Raw genomic sequence first — 26,101 nt, forward strand, 5'->3', positions numbered from 1 at the left:
GCCAAGGCTATGGATCTTGATTTATTTGTGGACCATTTTGCTAGACAGTACAACCGCCGTATCCTGTTGCTGTAGTGTAGTGTATCAATATTTGTATTTATCTATATTTTGTTTATTGAATTGTCACCCTGGATTTGTACCCTGTACTTAATTTTTTCATTTTTCATGGCCCTACCTCTCATGCACCTGCACTCACCGTTGTACAAAATAAATGTTTATATGTTTTTAAAGTAAAATAAAGTTCATTTGTTGCAAATAAAGATCATTTGTTACGATTTTTTTATGTGCCCGTCTGGTTAAACACTGGCCCCTCCCTTGCCCCTCCCTGGCCCCTCCCTGGCCCCCCTAGCAAAAATGGTCTAGAACCGCCACTGGCGCTCAGTATCCTACTACAGTGCTGAAATATTATTGGATAAAATAACTAAAAATGTAGCTGAAATGTTGTTGAAATTAGGTTGTAAAATCCTCTCACTAATCACGTTCTCGGCTTGTTCCATCCATCCATCCATCCATCCATCTTCTATACCCACTGAATCCATCAGTCGGATCATCCAGCAGTCAATGGGCGAGAGGTGGGGTGCACCCTGGACAGGCCACCAGTCCATTACAGGGCCACACACACACACTCACTCCTAAGGACAATTTTTAGAGACACCAATTAACCTAACATACATGTTTTTGGACAGTGGGAGGAAGCCAGAGTACCCAGAGAGAACCCACGCATATACGGGGAGAACATGCAAACTCCACACAGAAAGGCCCCAGCTGGGTGTTGAACCTGCAACCTTCTTACTGTGAGGCGATGATGCTAACCACCACACCACCGTGTTGTTCCAACTCTTCAATAAATATTTGAGATTACACTGAGTGGAACTAGACAAGGTTCTAGATACACGGAGTACATTTGTTATCAGGTTAGATAAGCCTAATAGAGGAAACGTCCCACTGGTCGAGCTGCTTATTCAATCTTTATCCAGGCAACGTTTTTTCATTCAGTGTTTTTGATGGAAATGGAAAAAAGCAAGGTTCCTCCAAATTCAACTGAAGCTGTTTGGGACACACTGTTGTTGTTCAAAATCTCATAAACCAATATTTTATTCACAATGGAATATATAAAACATGTGAAATGTGTTAAAGAGAAATTTTACCATTTCATGAAATCATGAAATTTGCTCATCTTAAATTTGATGGCAGCAACACATCTAAAAAAATTTGATAGGGACATATTTAACAATGTAGCATCCCGTCTTTTTTTTAACAACACTTTGAGAGAGGAATGTTGTCCCTTTCCTGTCTGATATAGGATTCTAGCTGTTCAACAGTGCTGAGTCTTCTTTGTCTTACTTTACATTTCACAATGTGCCAAATGTTTTCAACTGGCAAACGGTCTGAACTGCAGAGCACCTGAACTCTTATACCACAAAGCCATGCTGTTGTAATAAGATGCAGTATGTGGTTCAGCATTGTCTGTATGTCTGAATGGGAATCGTCCGTATGAAATATTTAAAGCCTCTGAAAAACATTACTCTGAAATTGCCCCACATTTTGTTGTCGATCGCTGAGACTCTGCCCATCTTTACTTCTGATAGTATCTCCCTCTTTAATGAGATCTTTTTAGGCCCAGTCATGTTACTGACCTGTTACCAATTAACTAAACGAGCTCCAAAAATGTTCCTCCAGCTGTTTCTTTTCAGCACCACGTACTTTTCCAGCCTCTTGTAGCCCCTGTCCCAACCTTTTTGAGACATGTTGCTGCCATCAAATTCCTGATGAACTAACATTTTTCATGAAACAGTTAAATGTTTCACTTTTAAATTTTATATGTCTTCACTAATTTTAATGTTGTAAATAAAAGATATTAGCTAATGGGATCTTCAAATCATTGCGTTCTAGTATTTATATCTTACACAGCTTCCAAACTTATTATTATTATATCAGAACTGTGGTTGTGAAACACATGATGGGTTTAATTAAAAAAAAAAAAAAGCTATATGAATATTTGTTTCATGCACAGTGACAGTATTACAAGATGTGTTCAGAGCTGTGAATGTCCATTATCCATTTCTAATACCAAGTAGTTTTATCATGTCTTTGTCTTGCCTTGAACAAGAAAACTGGTAACAAACACTGAGTGACGTTGTTCAGACTTCCAGAAAAACATTCTTCTTCTTGGCTCTGAAAATGTTTCCAAATCTGAAGTTTGCACTCTTCTCAAACTGTCCCAACCTACACCGACTAAAACAAAACTGCTTTTTCAGTGTAACCTATGCTCTCATAAACTGACTGTTATTACATGTCATTCTATTTATGGGCCTTTTGGTGCTTTTTGGAGTAGTTATCTTTACTTCAAGTAAATCTTTTCCCTAAAATATATATACAGTGTGTCCAGTGATTGTCGATATATAGAGGCCAGTATTTTGCTTTCATATAGAAAATTTTAATCTGGATGTAGTCTCTACCACCCTGTCCTTATAAAAAAAAAACACCAGATGGTGCCAAAGTAAGGAATTTGTTAAAGGTACAAAGGCGCTGAGTCTCCTTACCATGGCGTCTTCTTGAGTGTAGTATTCCGGAATGGGGATGAAGTGGTTTGAGACTTTGGATAGATCTGGCGCATCCTCCTGATCATCCCACATTATGTTGTTCAGGTCTGGAAAGTTATGATTCAGGTCGATTCCTTGAAAGGTGTATCGGCCCTCGGCCCAGCCAGCCAGTTCTGAGCCCTGAGGCAGATCAGTCAATCAGAAACCGCATCGATAATTACAATGGATGGATTTGAATGACTGCATTCCTTCTCCATGTTGAGGATCTTGGGAAAACATGGAACTATAAAACTTTCAAAGCATCACCCACCTTCTCATAAGCTACTTCGTATCCATCAGGGTTCATAGACGGCAGAAGGTGAATTCGTGTCTCTTTGACCAGACGTACAATACGCTGGTTGCCTTTTTTGTATTCTTTGCACATATACTGCATGAGGTTTAGGACAAGCTCTCGACCGAGTGCCTCATTTCCATGCATCCCTGCCACGTAGCGAAACTCTGGTTCACCTGCCAAGAGGAAAGTATAGAGGGTCACTTTACTTGCCATGAAAAAAAAATGTTGGAATTAGGGCAGAGGTACACAGTCCCCTTTTTTTTCTCAAGTTATTTTGTGTTAAGCAACATTGTGGAACTGGTCCACAATCAAACACGTATTGGCCAGACTTGATGGAAGCCATTCCTGAATACAAAAACTCCAAAGACCTAAGATTTGTACTTGATAAGAATGTCTTATAGCCAGAGAAATTCAAGAATGTGAAATGCCTGCTTATCTTCCTTTTGAACTTGGCAGTGGTATCCACTTACCCATGAAACCACCCAAATCAATAACAGCTGTTGATGCATTATAAAAGAATCCTCTCTTGGGAGTGAAGAAATTTTGAAACGTGTTTATGCCATTTGTCAAAGAAGAAAGCAAGCCACTCTGTACCCCATTAAATTGATTCATGCTTTTTGGCGTATGTGGAGCAGCCACAATTCACTTTTAAGCACCAAGCCGAGAAGACAAAATCACAAGGAAGTCAAACAATGTGTTTACACAAGAGAGGCCTCCTCCACAACACACCCCTGCCTCCCTGTGTGGTGCTGCTCCAGAAACCAGCCTGTCTAAACACTGTAGGATGTTGGGCCTCAAAGCAGCTATAATGAGATCAACTTGAGGGACATGATGAACTCCAGAAATCTAATTCAAACTGGACAGGAGAAACGTTTAAATGCTCTTACCAAGTTCATGTTTGCCAGGGTTATCGGATATCTCCATGATGTAGAGCTTAAGGCCCATATAGCTCTTCCCTATAGTGTAGATGCGGGTGATGTCTGGACACTCCTCAGCCACAGACTTCATGAGCTTCGGGGTAAGAAAGACAAGTCTGAGTAAAAGACTTCAAGGGGTTAATTCATAGTTCTGAGTAAATCTGCAAGCTGTTAAGAGTCTGAGTTAAAAACCCTGGTGTTAGCTTTACGGGAACCAAAATTACTCATCACGTGCTTTTCTCTAACCTTTCTCATCTCTTTGTAGTTGTGGTGTCTGAAGTCTAGATCGTCCTTTGATCCTTGTTCTCGCTCATAGGCATACATATCATCTGGATCTACGAGGAAATGGCACATGAGGTTTCAATGTGTTGTTTTTTCTCTTTTGACTGACAAATATTACTCAAAACCAATGTCACACACTGCACTGCTGAATGTCTACCTACCATTAACACGGCAGCCGAGTATCTCCGCCCGGAGGCAGATTGTCCCGTTGGAGTACCAGGTCTGTGGATTGATACGGATGAATCGGGCAACAGTGGGAACTGGAAGGAGTCCAAGAACAGGAGTCTCTGGATTCTGGTTCCCTTCAAATATCTGCAAATAATTCAAGGTGATGTTACATAGATTTAAACATCTTGGGATTCTCTACCAAAATGCATAAAATATTCACAATATACATTAAAAGTGAGTGTTTTCCTGTGCAATATCTCTTAAAATAACTACTGCGTAAAAAGCAGCAAGCTGACAAGTGAACACTCAAAAATAAACACCTAAGAAAGACTACTTTAAACATATGGAAACATAGAAACTTGCTGTTAGTGAAAACACCTGAGATATCTGACATAGAATTTAGAATATTTTGTAATGATTGACAAAAAACTGAGCACTTTTGTGATTTCCAGTTTGCCTGACTGCATGAACATAGTAACAACAAGACCTGTGACGTATAGGCTGTATCTGTCATCATGTGCATCATGGATCCACGTGGAAATAAATTGTCAGAGGAATTAAAAACTCTGATTCTGAAACCTTAAAATGATGGAAAAAGAGACAGGAAGATTTGTGACCAACTGAAAATCAGCAGAAACACGACTGCAGCTGTAATAAGATGGTATGGAAAAAACCTTAAGAACACCTAATTCGAGCCCCCAGTAGTTGGCCCGTTATGACACCACAGACCGTCTGCTAAGCAACTCACACAACCCGACTCTGGAAATTACATAGGCAAGTGCTTGAGACTTCTGTGACAGATTCTGTGACAGCTCATTGGAAAGCGTCTATCTCTTTGAAAAGTGTCCTAAAAGTAAAAAAAAAAAAACTAAACAGTCTATGGTAAAGTAAATAAAATGAAAAAAAAAGCAAATTAAACTTTGAGAATGAACATGAATAGAAACCGATTCTTCAATCACATGAGAAAAAATATTTTTTGGCTAAGATGGAGTCTGTCTTATGTGTAAATTTGGTCAGGACTTCCCAAGTGATTGCAAAGTTCAAGTAATGAGGCACGGAAGAGGGAGTATGATGATATGAAGCTGCAGGAGACCAAATTATGTTAAGGTCATTTTAGATGGTGACACAAATGCACTTGGATGCCAAAAGAACTGCCGGACAAAGTTACCTCCAGTCTCCAGAGGCTTTTGAGTTGAGATTATTCTAGCATGATAATGATCCAAATAACTTTGCCAAGAATTATGCAACAAGTAGCAAAGCAAAAGAAAAACAAAACAGGTCTAGTATGCAACCTGACTTCTATCCAATTCATGACCTCTAGAGTAAAAAGTAAAGAAGTAAAAAAAGTAAAGAAGTAAAAAAGTAAAGAAGAAAATAAAGCAACACGACCCCTGCAGATTACAGCAGAACATCATAAAATTTGTGGAACGAATTCACGTTACTAAGAGGTGGTAGAATTATGAATCATTTGAGATTTAAGTGATATTACACACAGTTGCAGTCAGTTGTGCTGTACACTGTTCTCCTAGAAGAAGACAGAGAGTAAAAGCAATGCTGTCAAATCTGCATGACCTGCCAAACATGTTGTATTTTAGACTCATTAACAAGCTTCTGGGAGTTAAGATGTTCTGAATCTGAACCAGAAAAGTCATCACTGGTGTCTTCGGAAAGTCTTCGTGATAACAATAATAAGCAGACGCAGATGAAAACATGACCTTCTTGGCAGTGATGGTGGGCTTGAAATGAAATGAAAAAATGTGCTGACTTTTCTTCTTTCCCCTCCGGTTCCCTGGACAGAGACCAGATTTTCCAAAATATGAACACTCATGTGATTCTGTCTCTTTTTGTTCAGTTTGTAGGATCAACTGAAACCTTAAATGTCTTTGTGTTTGCATTGCGTGCTTCAGCAGTCATTTAGCATTTGTATTTGTGATTGTAAATATCATCTAACCATCATAGAGGGACTATATTTTGCACATGGGATATAGAACATTTAACATAGCGTTACATGGTAAGCGAACTTTGACTGTAAATTTTCTCTTCCTTTACATTATTTGTTTTCATTTCAAGTTCTCTTTTATTCTACATGAGCAATTAACTTCTTGTTTCATTTGAAGTATTTCACTTTTGGCACAAACTCATCTGTTTTCAATCTGTATCAGGTCCACTCCTCTGAAAGAGCAGCACAATGAATAAAAGAAGTTATTCTTACCGCCTCTTCTGTCCCATTCATGCAGGTTTGCCAGCTAACAGAGTCATTGCTCAGTTGAACTTTGTAGGATTCGACCCAGTCCCAGCTAAGACCAAAAAGAGCAATGGAGTGAGCAGCTAAATAAACATTGCATCTACAGTAGGTCTTTCTTTCAATCTACTGCAGATGAAGTGCTGTAAGAGCCATCTTTAACTGTTCAGTGGCTGTAGGGTTCAAACATGCTGCCATACTTTCAACAAATTGACCTTTTTTTTTTTTTTCCTATGTGTGTTGTCAGTCATTGTTAATCCTGATACTACCTGACCTCCAGATGGAGTTCCTGCCCTGCAAGATGACTCCAGTAAACAGGGTAAGATGGATGCTGTCCACCTCAAGCCACTGGTGTCGGTCCTTATACTCAGCACACCAAGCTCCATCATACAGGTCTCCATCCTCAATGCCAGACTAGGGAAAAAAAAAAAAACATTAAAAAAAAATGTCGCAGAGCCTTTTTTTCTTTTTTGTTTTGCATCAGCTGTAAAATCCATTTAGCCAACTCTACAAGCCCCCCCCTTTCCCTCCATGTGAAACATTGCACAACAGTTTGCTTTTGGCCTAATTGTAAAATAATTGCATTCAGCAGACCAGGATAAGTTGAGGGCTGCAATCATGAACAGCACTCAGACTCAGATTCATTCACCTGATTATATTATTTCATTTCAAAGAGACTTTGATAAAGGAACCATATCAAGATAAGATATTAACTTTTGGGACCCGTGCATATTTTGAAGTATTAATCCATGAATTTTGCAAATTAAATGATAGATCTTTAGGCTCATTGCAGTTATGTGGAGCCAGACTTACTTGTATTATTTAAATTTAAATTTATCTTAAGCAATTGCTCTCAAGGCTTTCAAAAAGTCTTTCAAAGTTTTTCTTTGGACATTGACTGCTTTTTTTCACTCATTTTAAGTTCAGTCCTTCTTCCATTTTTAGAAGAATGTGTGTTTTTTGTTTGTTAAGCCACTTAACACTGACCTATGATTCATTCAAGCATAAAAAGGCACTTACTCAAGGGATGAGCCAGTGTTGTGTCTATGCATAACAGACAACTTAGCAAGGAAACTATCTTAAATTGTATCTTTAGACACAATAGGCCCATTCCCAGGAACCTTTTGCAGTTCCTATAACCTTTTCAGGAATGGGGCCGTTTTTCCCCGCATTCGGACATACAGGAACTAGGGACCATCAGGCCCTCAGTTCCTATAACCATTTTATCTCCTTCTCCGAGGCTGGGTCTGTACTGGGTTCCATAGGAACACAAATGACGTAGGTGTTTGGTGTTGGTAGCTACACCCCTTGTTAGATTTCCGTTTCTTGTGGCCCCGCCATTTTTAAAAGCTACTGTTGCAGCTACGAAGACAACAACATTAGCCGCATTCGGACAGAGCAGTTCTAAGAACGGTCCACCTCGAATTCCGTTCTAATAACTGCCCTTCCCCAGGGGAACTGTTTCATTTTGCATTGGCACATGAGTCGGGACCTTGATAGGGACTGATGTGACACAACCGTCTGCGACAGTGATGTGTTACTTTAGCGCCACACTCAACAACAAAACAAAACAAAACCCGCGAAATGTAAGGTGAGAAGAAAAAACACCACCAAGAAGCTAATATGGAGAGCGGGGAGGCCACCGTGTTTATGGTCTCCATGACGGTGATGTTAATCATGGACGATCACATCGGGCGTCTAACATCGAGGCTGGAAGAGCACACAGAGAGAGTCAGGAGACGAAGGATGGAGCGCAGGCCATACTTCTTCGTTTCATGAAGGAAGGAGAGCAGAGCGCCGCAGACAAAGGAGACGACGTGTAAGTTCGTGTTGTTACTCCTGTACAGCACTTTGTTTCAGCCACGGCTGTGTTAAAGGGATTTATAAATAAAGTTGAGTTGAGTTGAGTTGAGTTGAGTTGAGTTTAGTTGAGTTGTTTGCGTTGAGCAGATCAGGAACATGAAGAAGCGGAAATCTGACAAGGGGCGTAGCTACCAACCACCAAACACCTACGTCATTTGTGTTCCTATGGAACCCAGAAAAGAACCAGCCTCGGAGAAGGAGCTAAAAGCCTGTTGCACAGACACATTATTTGTTCTTATTTCTTGAGCAGCATCTACAGAAAGCATAAAAGATAACACAGTTTGACAGACAAAACATGGTAATTTTGCAAGAAAGAGCCACAAGCCAAAACTACTAGCCAAAGAAAAAATTGTAATGCATAAAAAACTATCTATAGTAGATGAACAGGACCTGAAAGTGATGACCTTAAGAAACAAGAAAAAAAATCCAACAAAAACCTGACCCAGAACCTAAGAGATGCAATTGGACCTTCAGTTGATCCATCTACTGTTCACTGAAGCCTCATCAAGAATGGGCTCCATGGAAGGGTGGCTGTCAAGAAGCCGTTCTTGAGGAAGGGAAACGGGGAGAAAAGGCTGAGGTATGCCAAATGACACAAGAAGTGGACTGAAAATCAGTGGCAACAGGTCTAATGGAGGGATGAATCCTCCCCAGAGCCCGGACCTCAACATTACTGAAGCAGTGTGGGATCATGTTGGCAGAGAACGGAACAGAAGGCAGCCGACATCCAAAGAAGAGCTTTGGGATGTCCTTCAGGAAGCCTGGAGAACTGTTCCTGAAGTCTACTTAAAGAAATGGCAGAAAGCTTGTCCAAGAGGGTTCAGGCTGTATCAAACCAAATATTGACTTTCAAGCTCATTAGAATTTGATGAACATCTGTATATATCTTATGTATTGTATTTCTATTGATATGTTTTTCAATTTTCTTAGCAATTTCTAAAAAACCTTTGCAAAGTACTTTTGATTAAAGTGTTTCTTAATCCCCTTGTAGATGTCAGCAGAATCTCCCCAAAAAAATAAATTCCACTTTGTATATTAAAGTAATGCTGAAATCTTCCTGTAGATTTATGTTAAGAAAGCCGAAACCTCTAATCTAGGTCATCTTCTTGGGGTTTCAGTTGTTTACTTATGAAAACACAGTGGATATTAACTATGTGTATTCAATAGGAAAATAATTTGTGAACTCTTGTTTCTTTGTTCCGCCTTTAATTTTGTAATGTCAAATAAATATACAGATCTGAGGTCTCTGAAACTGCTTAGGCATCAGTTCTCTGTCCCTGGTATTTGAAGTAACCTCTGATACAGACTGACCTGGATATTGAGTCTCCCTCTGTGTGGACCCAGGCCCGGACGCTGGTAGGAGGAGGCTTGGATCTGGCTGTCATCCACCCGCAAGGACTCCAGGCCGAGGGGAGGACAGCCTGTAAGTAAAAACCAAAAGCAAACAATTGATAAAATCTTTATGTCTGCACAAGCTGCTTCTTTGCAGAAACAGTTCATGAGGCAACTTGAACCCTTTTAAGGGTTAAACTCTTTCTGGTTTCTCTGAGTAAGCAAACATAGCTGATGTAAAAGGAGGTCCCAGTGGTTGTTATGTGGAATATCCCTAATCATACTGGGGCCGTTCAGTGGAAGTTTAGAGGCCCTCGCCCCCTCCTTTGCTTGTGTTGGGGAGTGGAGAAGACAGCAGATAAGTGAATTCACGGAGGGTTTGGGTGTAATTTGAGACGCTGGAGAGCAAAGTCAAGTGTTCAGCAGAACAACGAGACGGGGAGCTACAGCTGCAGGGTAGATTATGGCTTTGGGAACGACCAATAACATTCCCATCAGTATCAAACAGAACGCAGCTTTTTTTCTTCTGTTTTGGGTGAAATTTTGCTGGAACATCTCAAACTGAAGAAATGACACAAATAAAAAGCAGTCTGAGTTAAGGCTGGCTTACGCTTGCCCTCCTCACAAATTTCGAACAAATCTCTTTCCACATGCCTGAAACAATTATTTGATGTATGAGGATTGAATTTAGCTGTAAATATAAATATATACATGAACACATATAGAGTGTGGACTGTTGGTTAAACACACAAAACCTCTCTAGATGTCCCGTGGGAATTTTTGAAAGTCAGTGCATATTTTACCATTTTGGGAAAATTTGACTTTCTGCAGAAGCCCAAATAGATTGTCCAAATTATCCATGGCTACGCAACATATTCCATCTAAAATCAAACACCTTTGGAAACTCATAATCTGTTCCTTCTTAAATGTTTGAGTTCACATTCCAGTGGCTTTAAACCCTAATTTTGTAAGACTGACAGAGACTAAATTTTCAGAACAAGTATTTTCTTATGATCACAAACATTTTTTCTTGCAAGTCCTTTCATTTTTGAAGTATCAGTGACTTCATTTGGTTCACAGATTTACAAAGACACAGCTGAGCAGTAGGTCAGAAGCTCAGTGTGTCCCTGAAGGCACCATTAATGAATTGCCTTTTTTGATTAACATTATTGGGATTAAATTAGATTTGGCTCAAGTCCTTCTGGCAGCTTCTCGCAAAAGTGGTCTACTTGCAAGAAGTTCAAATGACTTTTTTATTTCCCTACCCGGTTCAGTTTTCTTTTCCTCCTTGTTGCGGTCATCTCCTTCCTCTTCTTTCTTGGTGTTGGTTTCTTCGCTGCCTTTGCTGCTGTCTGTGGTGTCCGGCTGCCTCTCTCTGACAGAGCTGGTGAACAGTTCTGTCTCTGCTACTGTTGGAGCCGCTCCGTCTCTGTTCTGCTCCTCTGCAGTAACCCCAGCTTTGGTCCACTTCACAGTCGCTGGGGTGGTGAAATTGATTAATGAGTAACTCTGAGTCGTTGCATTGTTCAGCAGCTCTCCTGATCCGTGTAAAACAACTCCCAGAAAAAGGACAGCAGCCAACATGCACAATGACTTTACCATCTTTCTCTTTGTTTGCTGTTGCAGAATGAAGGGGGAAAAAAAATTCCCGGTTAGTTTATATCATGATGACAGAGCCAAACCTCCCATCCACATCCCTCCTCCTCTGTCCCACCTCTTTCACCTCCTCTCCCTTCTTCCCTCACAGCCAAGATTCCAGGCTAAGTCCCGTGAAAATCTAGGATTCAGGCTAGACCCACGCAAGTTGCTTGCCACAGGGCCCCCCAGATGTCAGTTTAAACATTTTACACAGTTCTCCTGATCCATTAAAGCAACGCTAGAAAAGTTATGTAACTTAAAACGATGTGCTCATTTAAAAAACATTGATTATAATATGATACAATTATTATGAACATTCCCAGTCTTCAAACTGCCCTAGAGCACTAAAAAGCTACAAAAGGTATGAAAAAGAAACAGCTGGATGAACATGTTGATACTTATTAGGTTAACGGGCAACAGGTCAGAAACATTATTGAGTATGATAAAATAAATAAACTGAATTGAATTGAACCTATTTCAGGGAAGACTTTTCATATTTCAGCAAGACAATGCAAAACCTTAGGCCCATCAACTGGTCTCCTCAACTCTTATAGGCTTACAGGCTGTTAAAAAGAGAGGAGATGTTAGACAGTGATAAACTTTTTTTAGAATTATTGCTGCCAGTGCCATCAGCTTCATAATGAGCTAATATTATCATGAAATAGTAAAATGTTGTCCTTTCAACATTTGACATGCTCTTTTGTGAATGAAATATTCTTTAACGAGGCTTGTAAACCATTGCATTCTGTTTTTATTTACATTTTACAGTGTGCCAACCTTTTTGGAAATGGGGTGGTGTTTATACAACAACATAGTTGTTGGGGAAAGAAAACTTTAGTTTTCTAAAAACTAGTTTAAATGCTAAATAGAACATAGATATTCATGACAGGTGCATCCTGTCCTTGATCTTTCAGAGAACTGTCACAGTATCCCAGTTTTTGATGCTTTCAAGTGATATGAGCTTACTCAAGGCAGTTTTTTTAATCTACTTTTTTTGTTGTTGTAAGAATCATTTTAAGTGGTTGCTTTTTGTGCATGTATGGGTCTTGTTAGTAAATCTTTGTCTTCCGCTTGATTTACAACTCCTAATCTGTACTTATGTATAGTGTCTTCTGGCTTTAACTAAGATTCAATTTAGTTTGTATCATTCAATTCGAGAATGCATTTACATTGAAGACCATCCATCGATCAATTTTCTATACCTGCTCAATCCAAATTAGGGGGCCGCGGGGATGCTGGAGCCCATCCCAGCTGTCATTGGGCGAGAAGCGGGGTACACCCTGGATGGGTCGCCAGTCATTTAGGCATCATATTCTATGTAATTATCTTTCATGATTTATATTGTCTTCCTTCTCCTCCTCTGACTGGCTTTCTGTTTCTCACATGTCTTCAGTTTGTTTGGTCTCTGAATCATGACTGGTCTCTGTCTATAAAGAATTCCTCTCTGCAGCATACTCCTTCCGCAGTCCCCCCTCCCAAAAAAACAAAACAACAAAAACAAATCATCTAATAAAAACCAGCTGAGACAATGCTAACCCTCTAAAAACATATCCAATATATCCTCAAATATTCTGCTGCAAGTCTTTATGTTTGCCTCCTTTTCAAGCATGCGGAATAAGATGTTAACATAACGACAGAGTTTGGCCAACACATTCACAGAATGCACACAAACCTTGTCAGCTTCTGTTCACATGTCACATTATTAGACGCATGCATCCTTTTCAACTTAATGTCATGAATTTTCCTCAGTGTCATGTTATGCTCTCGAGGTCAGCATCTGGGTGAAATTCCCCACTATTGGAGTAATACAGGTTTATCTTAAATGTTAAAAGGTAAAAACGGAAGACCCCATGAAGGAGTTCCCAGTAATAAACATAATAAATAAATAGTGAGGCTGTTTTGGTTTGTTTATCCAGATCTTGGTCAGTGTATGTTCATCGGTCTGAAATGTAGTTTAATGACCCTCTCAGTCTCTTGTACAAATTAAATAATCTGCCATAATGTTCACTGGAAATGTTCCGGCTGCTGCTCCAAATTAGTGTTTAAATATTAATAATTTGTCCATAGAACAACTCAGAAAGAGAAAGGAATAAAATGCAGTGGTTTCAGTTTAAGGAAAGTGTGACAGAATGAGGCAGTGAAATGCAAGAGATAACACACATCCGGCAAACCTAAAAGTCTTTAACACAGGACCATATGTCAGTTTCAGTTCTTGTACAGTTTTTGAACACGACAAAGGTTCAGAAATGAAATTGTGTTTCTGCCTGCAGGAGTTAAATTTTTCAAAAACAGCAATTATCTGCTGTGGCCAAAGTTTTTACTGTCTGTGAACGGCAGTGAGACATGCACTGAAAAAATCTGCTTCACATCTGGAATTTGGAGTTTGAGAAATCTAACCACTGATTCATGATCATTTATTAAAGTAAAAGAAATGACATGCAACAGAGGAAGGCTTCATCCTTCTCTTGCAGATAAGATAAGGGAGCAACTTGTCTGCAACACAAGCAGGAAAGGGACTTTCCTGTTATTAGTCATCTTTTTATGAGAAGTTGCAGTGCATCTGCACTTTGATTTGTCTTGAGTCTCTCATTGCTTGATCTTGACCTTTAACTTCATAATGCATAGACAGGATGATCGTATGAGAAAACCTAGGTGGAGAAAACAGTTATGTAGAGGTTTGGGGACTGAAACCAATCAGGCAGGCCTCTGCAACCGATGGATTGTGGTTTTAGGAACAACAAACACCATTTCGAAAAATGAATAACAACAGATGCATGAATTCAGATTACAATTTTCTGTGCGTGGTGCATGGTGTTAACCAAAAATATCTGCCTTTTCTGCCAATGGAACTGATGTGTACAAATACTGCATTTTGATCAAACTCTATTTTTTATTCTAGAGAAATTTCTCCTTAAATAGAAGACACCTTTTATTTCTGCACTATTCCCCACTGTATGAGCCCAGTTATAACCTAGTTAGTGCGTGGTTGAGGAGGTTCACATTTGGTTCCCCGAGAGGGATATTTTAAAGGCACTATGGTGTAAAAGCATTACGTATTAGTTACATTTAGTTGAATTAGTTATTAGCAGATATATTAAATGAAGAAGAGGAATAACTGTTTGTAACATAATAACATATCGTCCTTTAGTATACCTCTTAAATATATTCAAATTGAACATGCTGCGATATTTTGTGCATTTAAGATTTCTGGACGGAATGGGACAACCAGGACTTTTACGAGTTGCACTGTTTTGCCACAAATTGCAAAATAAAATGTATGTCGGTGTTGCTACAAGATTAAACAGCGGTAACAGCAATTGTGGTAGCAGCCCCAGCAGTCCCGCTGACTTTATTTTGAAATCTTAAATCCCTGAAGCTGATTGGTGCATTTAGACATGACGTTGACACAGGAAATGGCCACTCAAGCGCTCGGAATCATAATATTGTATTTGAAGTCTATTTACTTATCGTCATATCAATCCAGTTTTATGGTTTAATTTCGCCTTGTCCATGACACTTATATGTACAAATATTTAAGTTGCGGAAGTTACAGAAAAGCTCATATTTTGCGGCAGAGCACTGAAAAATATGTGGATGGTCGCTGTGAAAGCTAACCTGCAGCAACTAGCGTTGGTTAGCAAATGGCTGCTCGACTGTGATGTCTGCCACTGTGCGAAGTAAGAAAACCACTTTTACTTTGAATATTCTTGCCACTCTAACAGCTGCGTGCAGCTTTTTCGCTTTTTAAACTGTTTTATATTCTCTTATTCACTTCCCCAACATTTAACACTGTTTAAAGGAACACTAAAGCGGAATATCACAGCTAAAATAACAGTTCAGCGACCTAAAGAGTATACACTGAGTTCTTCTTCAGGAGGTTTAATTGTTGTTGTTGTTGTTTTTGTTGTTGTTGTTGTTGTTGTGTGTGTGTTTTTTAGATGACAGCACGGTGAGTAGAATTGGAACGGAGCTTCTAGGAGTATGTAACCTGTACAGTGAAACATTTAGCAACCAGTATGTGACACACAAGCTCTGTGCTGACCAAAAACTTGGTGGCAATCGAGATGCCTCGTCTGGAAGAAGTGGCAAACATTGCCCTTAGGGTGCCCAGCATTCTGGTTCTGGACCTGCTTTATAAATGTGACATTGAAGGCTTGACGGAGCACCTCAAGGCTAAAAATGAGGACATGCTCTTCAAATACAAATATGTCATCTGGAACATTTACTACCTTGGTGAGTATGCAACTGAAAGAGTAGAAAAATAAATAATTTCCCAGTTTGTCCAAGTTTTTTTGGTCCGGATTTAGGTCCCTTCATGCTGTTACTGCACTTTTCTTAAATATTATAAATAAGACTGCAGCTTGTGGTCATGTAATTTAATTACATTTCAAAAACCGTGTTGAAGAGCTGCAGTGGTAGTATATTCAGCCTGCATGTCTTTTCATTAATTCAGGAAAAAAACACAATTGCAAATTGATTTGACTTGTGAAATCATGACAACCATTGCTTTCCTTTGGGGAGTCAGCTTTAACTGGAGTTTTACCTTCATGCGACAGCGTTAATGAATGTAACGGAGAATAAAGCCTCTGTCACAGGCCCATTTATTAGAATATTCAAAATGGCATGGAAAAGTGTTGGGTATCATTTTATCTTGTTTATATTCAACTTCTATGTGAAGCTTGTGTTTAAGTTGTGTGAATATAAAATGACAATATGAGTGTTCCTCTTTGTCCTCCAGGTCATCTGATAAATGTGGTGGTGTTGATTCTGCCGTTGAGACACATTGTGACTCTCTACCTCCATATCCTTGTTGTCCTCCTTCTATACATGGGGCATCAGATTTCCAAGTGAGTGTCTGTACTATTACAGCTGCTATACTTATAGATTTGTTGTGTTAGGATCAGATTTGCCTCCTGCCCAAAAACAATCACAGTGGGTACGTGCAGTAGTAGTACGATAATATTTAGGTTGAGACTCTGCAGCATAAACGACATGCTTTTACACCAATGTGTTCAAATTTGAAATAAACGATAATCACATTTACCTCATGTGGAGTCGCATTATGTGGGCTTAAATGCACTGTTAAATCTGATTTATGAATTTCTCTAGTAATTTTATTTTATTTGTTAATAGTTACTGTAATATTGTGAAATAAATTCATTCCTGCATCATATGTGTGTTTCACCAGTTTATTTATGAATCACTTATTTAACACCTTTATATTTTTTGTACTGTTAATAACCATTTTTTCCATTCTCATAATGTTTTATTTTATTTTATCTTTATTTTAACTCTTTCTTTTAATTCATATATATGTATAAATCCATTTATAAATCCATTTTTTTCCTGTTCATTTTTCAGGGATTATATCCGGGAGGAGCTGCAGTATAGATACGAGGGAGCAGTGTACCTAAATTCTTTGGCTTTCAACAGATTTGTCTCTGCAATGACGAGTGAGTACCACAGTCAAATTTAGATGTAACGACTCAGCAGTTTGGCTCCACGGTCATATTATAAAAACCCTTTGAAGTGGCAACCAAAACCAGCTTCTCGTGATCGTGTCATGCAGTCACAGACATGTTGAACAGTGGTTGGATACACTGTTAATTGTTGTACATTGTTATTTTTTCAAAATTTTCTACCCAGGTCAGATTATTCTCAGCACGCTCTGCGCCTTTCTGATGAAGACCAGAAAGGTGTGGTTATTCTCTGCACATATGCTTCCCCTGCTGGCCCGACTCTGTGCTGCTCCTCACGCCGCACTGTTAACAGTCAACGCTTTCTCCATGGGCCTGACTGGAGTGGGCATCGCCACGTTCCTCCTCTCGAATCTCTTTGTGCCATATCGCCTCACAAGGGCAGCCTATTCCGAGCTGTTTAACCTTGAGGTACTTTTTTTTCACAGGGTTTTCAGCTGAAAAAACAAACTAATTGAATACTTCCAAGCTTCCTATTTTTCAGTTAAAAGGGAATTGAATGCTCAGGGGTTTTCAGGTGTTTCTGTTCAAACAATTGTGATTAAACTCACCTCATCGTTCATATATTTCGGTGTTCTGGCTCCTTCTGACTGAGTTATAGTGTGATTTTCCCAAATTCTTATTATTGATAAAAAAAAATCACATCTCTGCTCTTGGTTGTACACGCCATATTTCACCCTGCAAAACAAAACAACACTTCCTGTTCTTTAGGTGATTGAGCTGTACAGACTTTTGGCAGTGGGAATCTCTCTGTGGAACCAGTTTGCTGTCCCAGTGCTCTTCAGTGTCTTCTGGTTTGTTCTGTTCATCGTCCAGCTGTGCTCAGACATCATGTCTGCTGGCGGCTCGGTAACACATCAGGGCATCATGTTCTTCCTTCTCACAAGGTGTGATGAATATATTAGTCTCGTCAACATACTCCTTCCTCGTGTATCCATTTTGTCTTTAATTTGGTGTTTTCTTGGCTGGACCGTTGCAGCGTGTCTGAATGTTGTGCCACACCGTACTCTCTTCTGGGTCTGACCTTTGTGGTGTCCTATATGGCTCTCGGACTTCTCGACCTATGCAAATTCTACCTTGGAGGTTACGCAGCTGTTCAGAATGAGAACGTTATGCACAGGTGAGATGATGTTACCTTGTTTTTTGTCCACTTTCTATTATCAGGTGTAGAATAACCAACTGTGTCATTTTTAACATTCATGAGAGGGTGGACAGTGCATCAAGTGAGGTATAACACATAAAGAGTTTAAATTTAGGGGGGGGGGGGGGGGGGTTTGCTATAAAAATTCATATTAGCATGTGAAGCGCGCTGTAGTCATGTAAAACATAGCAGCACATCATTTGAACATGTTCCCGACATGTTCAGTTGCCAACAGATTGTCAGAAAGTAGTGCACTTCTGAAAAGGGCTGTGATGTAATAATGATTTTACTTCACTCCAAAATATATTGTTTACAAAGGGGTTAAAATTAGAAAGGACGGCTTTATTCACACAATTAGCTTAGATTTATTTAAGCAGAGTCTGAAATGTAAAGTGATTTAGTAAGAAAATGTAAAGAAAAATGTTTTTGCAGGTCTTTTAGATATTAGATTTGTTCATTTTTGCAGTGACAAGAATTAAATACAAAACTTGCAGCCTTTCGTGTTGTTGACATGGTGTTGCTTTTCAAGAATTTAGTGTACAATAGGTGAAGAATTTGTGTTCTCAGATTATCAGATTCTGTTATCTGTTTACAGAATCTGTTATCAGATTCCAGTGCACTCGTACAATTGTCATTAACTGTTTTTCGTGTTTGTTGTCAGAGGTGTGACGGAGGGCGTCACTCTGCTCCTGCTCGCCCTTCAGACGGGCCTGTTAGACATGCAGGCACTGCAGCGCACCTTCCTCCTCAGCATCATCCTCTTCATCGTGGTGACTTCAACTTTGCAGTCGATGATTGAAATAACGGATCCAGTTATTCTTGCCCTGGGTGCATCACGGAACCGGTAACGACAACAACGATTAATTTAATGTTGTTTCTCTGGATGGAAATAAAGCTGAGTCAGAAAGGTGTAAATGTGTTCAAAAGGCTTCTCCCATCACGGCTTTTTCTCTCTTTTGTTCATCCAGGAGTCTGTGGAAACACTTCCGTGGCCTCAGCATGTGTCTGCTTCTGCTGGTTTTCCCAGTGTTCATGGCTTATAAAATCTCCCACTTCTTCCACATGGACTTTTGGCTTCTTATTCTGGTGTCTAGCTGCATGCTAACCTCCCTTCAGGTAAGGATAGTGTCTGTCTTTTAAAATGCCAAAATGATTAAGCTGTTTGCTCTTGGTGCGCATGTTAATACAGTACATTTTGAACATTTATACAGCAGCAAAGAAGTGTTTGCCAGGTGCAGATGTAGAGTTGATAATGACAATATTAAAGGATAAGACCGGTTTTTTGACATTGGGCCCTTGATTTCACATTATAACATGATGTTCTACTCACCTCTGCTTGTTGTTTGTCATTTGGAGCTGTTCCGAAGATATTCGCGAGGCGTCTGGCTGCTCTCTTGAGATATTCGGCCATGAAACGGTTTCCTATGGGCAAGCTTATACAGGCACAAACTATGCTGTTTATAATTTATTAATTACTCTACACCAGCACTGATAACGTGGAGGTGCGTCGCTTACTTAAAAAAATCCGGGTTACTAATTTTGAATTTTAGCCGAATGAATAAATAGGCAGCAGGTCTGTGGACTGCCTGTGGCAGTAGCACGACGATGACGTCAGTAACACCCACTTTACGACAAAAAAATCAAAATTACAATAACCCGGATTTTTTTAAGTAAGCGACGCACCTCCACGTTATCAGTTCTAGTGTAGAGTAATTAATAAATTATAAACAGCATAGTTTGTGCCTGTATGAGCTTGCCCATAGGAAACCGTTTCATGGCCGAATATCTCAAGAGAGCAGCCAGACGCCTCGCGAATATCTTCGGAACAGCTCCAAATGACAAACAACAAGCAGGGGTGAGTAGAACATCATGCTATAATGTGAAATCAAGGGCCCAATGTCAAAAAACCGGTCTTATCCTTTAAAAGAGCACGCAGGCTTTCTTCCTGTGTGCGCCTCCTATTTCCTTCCCAAGTAACGCAGCTGGGACGACTACACGTGCATGTTGGAGGACGTGAGTTTCTGTGGGAGAGTGTATATTTACCACTTTAATGGTTTGAAGTAATAAGGATTTTGTGAAATATATCCTTTTAGTTTTTACATCTGTTTTCTAAGTGGTTGAAAAGACAAAAAACTCCTGTGTCATTTTATTTAGTGAAAGATTATAACTGAAATGGCAACCTTCGTGTGAACCTGTTGCATGTAGCTGAGTGAGTGGCTGTGGTGCTGATGGGGTTTATGTCTAGTTTAATTATTTAATCAGTGATAAAGCCGCATCTGTACCCTGAACTGAAACCGGCGTCAAATTGGAACGGTTGAGGATCTGGTGCCCTCCAGTGGCCATAAAAAACGTACACTTTGCTCAAAATGTTTGTCCATATTTCCTTAAGAACTGTGTAGATCAACTGTGTTTCCGTTTGAATTTTACTGGATAACTTATAGAGCCACAACAAAAAAAAGTATGTAAGATTACAATAAAGCCATACATATTAAAGCATATGTTTGCATCAGTTGACAAGAAAAAGAGAAAGAAATTAAAGGGGAACTCCGGGGCATTTGAAGCGCAATCCCATTGCTAGAGGTTGTCAAATACTGACAGTAGGACACAGACAGGTGCAAATCGGCGCTCCCTTTGCGGAGATTGCGCTGTTTGCGCAGCCTGTCATGCGAGGCTAATACGTGGTGGCTAAGGGGCAAGCGCTAACCCTTCCACGTAAAACAACAACTTGCACACTGCAGAAACGTCACACCACTTTATAAACCATCTGACAATAAAGTCACAAGCCTTACCATCAAAACCATATGCATGGTTCTCACATTACTGGCATGGGGACGTTACAAAACAACTTTATAAACAGCATGTCACTTACCGGTTGTTGGAATGCTCCCTCATGTGAAAGCCCAAAAGAGTCAATGGACGATAATCCCATATACAAAGCAATTATCTTTAGAAAAACTGCGTTCAAGTATTTAAAACATTACAACAATACATGCCCAGTAATATTGTTGTAATGTTTTAAATAAAAGCTTCATTACTGTTGTAAATGTTATGGCTCCACTGTTTTTTCCTTTCTACATAACGCTATCATGCGTAATATGACCCCAACATCATCTGACCAATAAGTACATGTATAGTCAAAATTAAATCTATATTGTTTATAGCAAACAATCTTCTTGGAAACAATGACGATTTTCTTTTCTTTTTCTAGGTGACTGGTACTATGCTGATCTACTTCCTCTTCATGGTGGAGCTGTTTCGCAGCGACCCCATCGAGAGCCTCGATGAAGTGATCTACTGGGTGAATGCTGTCAGCAGGGTGCTGGAGTTTGTGGTGGCGCTCTGCGTGGTGGCTTACGGCACCTGGGAGTCGCTGTTTGGGGAGTGGAGCTGGATGGGCGCTTCTGTCATTATCATCCACTCGTACTTCAACGTTTGGCTTAGAGCTCAGTCCGGCTGGAGGAGCTTCCTGCTCAGACAGGAAGCGGCTAAGAAGATCAACTCCCTTCCCAGAGCCACAGCCGAAAAGTTGCAGCAACTCAACGACGTCTGCTCCATCTGCTTCCAGGTCAGTCACTTAGTCATGGGTAGGTCGCCGCAGTGCTTATCAGGTGTAGTTATGGACGGGAAGCAACTAAACAATGTGCTGTAACCCTCCTTTGACCTTTTAATAAAGATCACGGAGTGTTTGCACAAAGTGACAAAGGACAGGCGGTACGCATTCACTGGTGTGTGCACTGTTTGAACTGGTTTCAGAGCAGCTCTAGTATCATAATAAACTGTCTTTTTTTTTTTTTTTTTTTGTATATTTCATTTTTTGTCCCCGACTCATCTAGTTGCACCTAACCATGGCAGAATTTTTTTGCTATAAGACAAAGTGATCGGTTCTATGTCAGTTGGAGCTCTACTAGATGAATTTCATCTTTTAAGATATAACTTTCTTTTTAACAGTGGATTTTATTGAACTTGAGTGAATAAATGTGAATTTAACTAAAAATACCCGAGTCTTACAGGAAGTGTGTTTAGGCTTTTATGGAGGGGAAGGAGAGTCGTCTGCTGGATTTAAAGCACAAGCAAAAGCTACATCACAAAACAATAAATAGTCCAGTAATTATTTTTTCTTAGTTGATTAATAGCTTTTATAATCGATGCAAGCCAAAGTCATAATTAGATATGAAATTTGATGGCGCAACCTTAATTCAAATTAGAATATTAGAATATTCATCTTCAGGATTGGGACCCGCAGAAAACGTCACAAGTCGCACACAAGAAGGGAGAGTATTAGTCCAATAGAAAGCAGAGAAAATACATCACCGACCCTCCTCTTGGAATTTTCAAAAAGAGCAAACATCTTCTTCTTACATATGAAAACTGAATGTTAACACTACTGGGGTGGGTGTCACACATAAGCAATATGGTTTATAAAAGTGGTTTGCCATCAAAATCGCTTTCTAAAGCTGATTCAGTGTCAAATGGGGAACAGAGGTATGGCGTTATAAATGTGGCAACTGTTAGTGCTGCCCGTGTCTGCTTCATATGCAAACTGGGAACATGTGACATATCCTGCTGAGTATACAGAATGTTTGATATTTGTGTGCCTTTGAAGCACGTTATTCCTGTTGATCAAGTTTTGACTCCACTTCGATTACACTGGCCACAAACTAGGTTTTAGTTTCTTTTTTCCCTGCCACACTGCTGCCATAGTAATAATAATAACACTAATAACATTTGGAATATGATTACCAAATAGACAAAGTGCTTATTACAGTGTGCAAAAATAAGCCAAACACTTGGTCGTAAGTATTTTTGTCAAGCCAAATATGTGTCTCTTCACAGGAAATGAGCTCCGCTGTGATTACATACTGTGGACATTTCTTCCATGGCAACTGTCTCCGCAAGTGGCTGTATGTGCAGGAAACGTGCCCCATGTGTCACCAAACAGTCCGACCGACACCGCAGGATCCACACATGGCTTCGGACGATGCCCCGGCAGCTCCACCGGAGACAGAGGCAGGCCTGGATCTTGCTGCACAAGAAGGAGACGAGAGTCTGGACAACAGCGTGACAGAGGAGACACAGAGCGACGACGCAACTCTTGATTCCACCGAGCAGCTGGAGATCAGGGAGAGCTTTTGGAATGGAGACAACGAAGCCCAGCCTGCCGAGCCTCACAGCGAGGCTGCCCAAGGTCTTCGTTTCAGCTCCAGCGGAGACTTTGTTGGATTTGTCGGGCCAGCGTCTTCGGAGGGCCTCTTTAGCTCTCATGTGCTACTGGGTAAAACTTCTCCTGACACGCACAGCCCAGGTGAGGCGAATGGCATAGACTCATCTCTGCCGTCAGCTCCCACAGCTGTGAATGAGAAGACAGCTGAGGGCCAGTCCAACTCTGAATTAGAAGGGCTCGAGAACATTGTTGCTTTCCATCCTATTTATGATGGGACATCTGATAGGGCATTTGATTCACCAGAGCCAAATGATACTGACAAAAATCAAGTGGCTGTCTCGTGTGGCATGAGGCTTGTTGATAGCCAAACATCTGTCAAATCATGTAGTCAAAAAACAAAACTCCTAGACTGCAATGACTGTCCTAAAAGTCCTCATGACAACTGCACATATTTAGACTTGGACAGGCTCAGGGAGACTCCGTCTGTCTCGCAGGTCCTCCAGCTGTCCTCCTCAGATGCCACTTATTCTGGCAAAAGCACAGACAGCACTGACTGACTGCGCTGCTTCAGTGCCTTGAAGGGTGAAAAAGGGTGATTCTCTGTAACGGGGGATTAAGCACACTTGCCTTCTGTATGGGAACCAATTTAAACAAGTATCTTTTACCAGACATTGTATGAATGTGCTCCAAATAAGCAAAAAAAAAAAGGCCAGGACTGAATGTCTGATTTAATTATGTTGACTCATTCTATAGTTGTAAAGACAAAGAATATTATAATTAATAAAAATTGTGAACTATCAAGCAATATTCTCATATCCCATTATACTGGTTTCAACTGAAGATTTCAACTTAGAGAGGTGCCATTTTCTCTATTTCAGTTGCATTTTTCTGGCATTGACCTTGTAGTTCTCATGTGGAGTAGCTTTTGGAGCAAAATTAAAGGTTTCAGCAGCTGTTTTTGTTATTCATAAACAGGGTTTTTGTCACGCAAACGCCGTCTCCCAGTGTTAAACCGCCGCCGTGAACTTGTACTTTTTTTTCCCCCTTCTTAATATCGTAGTATAACACAAATACGACAGTTGCACAGTGAGGCTGAAAATGTAGCAGATATTGTCTAAACGGAACATTACTCCCATGTTCATAGACTGAGACAATCAAGTTGAAATCCTTGAAATTTTCGGCACCTGGGTTGATGTGAATGAACTGTCGTACCTGAGACTTATGTTATGTTGTGCATAACAGCCTTTTGCGCTCTTAAAAAAAACTAGAAATAAACCTAACCTAAACTGGCCACATGCATAATATGAGCACACTATGGCTGAAGTGATATTCAAGCAATCTTTTTTTTTTTTTTCTCATTTAAATTTTTTTTATTGAATTCTTACAGAGTAAGAGTACAGGGTTAGACATACATCTCATATTCTTGGCATATACATATTCTGGTATGTCACAGAGGAAAAAAAATTAAATTAAAGCTGCAAGCAGCCTTGAGTGTACCGAGCCTGTGCGCACGTTGGCGCAGGCGCTGGACGCCGTAGTCGCGCAGCTCTGCCCACACGCACGATACCCTCTGCATACGTACGAGCACATAATAACCCCAATGCGGAGGGGTTTTTGAAAATTTCTAGGGGGCGCCACTGAACCATTTTTTTCCGCCCACACACGATACCCTGTAGGAGGAGTTCGATCAAATGCGAGGTGTGGGGGAAAAAAAAGAGACGTTTCCAACCACCAGCAGGTGGCGCTATAGGTGGATGTCACTATGATAATATGTGCGCGTTCAGGCTGGGTCCAGCATTCACCGTATGCAGTTTGGGACAGATTGGATAATGTATGTGGGAGTTATAAGCGACTTCATTTTTTTGTGGCGAGTGATGGCGAGTCATCAAACTTTGAGGCGTCCCCACGCCCACGCCCTTTGAGGTTTGAAAAAGTTTCTCAAGTCCCCCCCATGTCTTAAAGTGATGGTTCGGAGTAGATTCACCCTAGGGTCATTTGAACCGTGACATCCAGCCAAGTAGCCCACCCGAAGTTTTTTCGATCTTGGCTGAACATCAGCTGAGTTACCGAGTTATCCCGAATAGGTTAGTACAAGCGCTAACGGACCCTGGCAGTATCTCCAAAATTACCACACTAAAATCACATGCCATGACACCAAACTTCTACAGTAGTACAAATATGGTCTGTACTCACAAAACGATGCATTTGGAAGTTTGTACATAGTCCAGGAGTTTATTATTATCAACACAAGCAACAAAGCAAGGCTGCTCAATTTCTCCATTGATAAAATAAATTCACAACTCTACAACATAAAAATTCATAAAAAATCATGTAGAATATAGCATATACTTTGTTGTCTACAGTAGTAGATCAACCCTCATCTTATTTTGAAGCTCCCAGCTCCCTGAAGTGACGTCGACGCAGCTTTAGCAGCAGAGAAGCTATCAGGCTTGTGTTGACAATAATAAACTCCTGGACTATGTACAAACTCCCAAATGCATCGTTTTGTGAGTACAGACCATATTTGTACTACAGTAGAAGTTTGGTGTCATGGCATGTGATTTTAGTGTGGTAATTTTGGAGATACTGCCAGGGTCCATTAGCGCTTGTACTAAGCTATTGGGGATAACTCAGTAACTCAGCTGATGTTCAGCCAATATCGAAAAAACTTCGGGTGGGCTACTTGGCTGGATGTCACGGTTCAAATGACCCTAGGGTGAATCTACTCCGAACTATTACTTTAAGAGTAACTTGGCCAAGTTTGAAGCCTGTAGCATTAAATCTGTAGGACAAGTTCGATCAAATGCAAGGGGTGGAATTGGGCGAAAAACGCACCTTCCATCCAAAATGGCCGCCTTCCTGTGGACATGGGACCATGGCGGCATGAGACTTTTTTGTGCGTCTGGGCATGATGAATGAGTGTACCGAATTTCGTCGTCCCACGCCAAACTAACCCCAATGTACGGAAGAGTATTAGGGCCAGGCATAAGAAAAAATAATATT

The 26,101-nt window shown here is 40.3% G+C and overlaps 2 protein-coding genes across 2 annotated transcripts in view; one reads left to right on the plus strand and one right to left on the minus strand.

The window, feature by feature from the left end:
- Nucleotides 1-11,319, minus strand: part of cpxm1a (carboxypeptidase X (M14 family), member 1a) — a 22,329-nt gene extending 11,010 nt beyond the window's left edge. Inside the window, exons 1-9 of the mRNA XM_075448816.1 lie at nucleotides 10,947-11,319; nucleotides 9,661-9,770; nucleotides 6,761-6,900; nucleotides 6,457-6,541; nucleotides 4,238-4,388; nucleotides 4,041-4,129; nucleotides 3,765-3,888; nucleotides 2,854-3,050; nucleotides 2,544-2,723 (exon numbers count right to left, since the gene is read on the minus strand). Of these exons, the coding sequence (XP_075304931.1) occupies nucleotides 2,544-2,723; nucleotides 2,854-3,050; nucleotides 3,765-3,888; nucleotides 4,041-4,129; nucleotides 4,238-4,388; nucleotides 6,457-6,541; nucleotides 6,761-6,900; nucleotides 9,661-9,770; nucleotides 10,947-11,283 (1,413 nt within the window). The 5' untranslated portion in view covers nucleotides 11,284-11,319. The remainder of the gene's footprint in view (nucleotides 1-2,543; nucleotides 2,724-2,853; nucleotides 3,051-3,764; nucleotides 3,889-4,040; nucleotides 4,130-4,237; nucleotides 4,389-6,456; nucleotides 6,542-6,760; nucleotides 6,901-9,660; nucleotides 9,771-10,946) is intronic.
- Nucleotides 11,320-14,707: 3,388 nt separating this feature from the next.
- On the plus strand, nucleotides 14,708-23,903 carry LOC142366304 (RING finger protein 145). Its single transcript, XM_075448141.1, has 11 exons — nucleotides 14,708-14,996; nucleotides 15,258-15,552; nucleotides 16,058-16,166; nucleotides 16,681-16,772; nucleotides 16,966-17,207; nucleotides 17,508-17,683; nucleotides 17,776-17,916; nucleotides 18,599-18,781; nucleotides 18,906-19,053; nucleotides 21,146-21,502; nucleotides 22,771-23,903. Exons 2-11 carry the CDS (start codon nucleotides 15,384-15,386, stop codon nucleotides 23,653-23,655), a joined length of 2,502 nt encoding a protein of 833 aa, XP_075304256.1. The 5' UTR covers nucleotides 14,708-14,996; nucleotides 15,258-15,383; the 3' UTR covers nucleotides 23,656-23,903.
- The last annotated feature ends 2,198 nt before the right edge of the window (nucleotides 23,904-26,101 follow it).

This window comes from Odontesthes bonariensis, chromosome 17 (assembly GCF_027942865.1).
Source record: "Odontesthes bonariensis isolate fOdoBon6 chromosome 17, fOdoBon6.hap1, whole genome shotgun sequence".
In the NCBI taxonomy this organism is placed as follows: Eukaryota; Metazoa; Chordata; class Actinopteri; order Atheriniformes; family Atherinopsidae; genus Odontesthes; species Odontesthes bonariensis.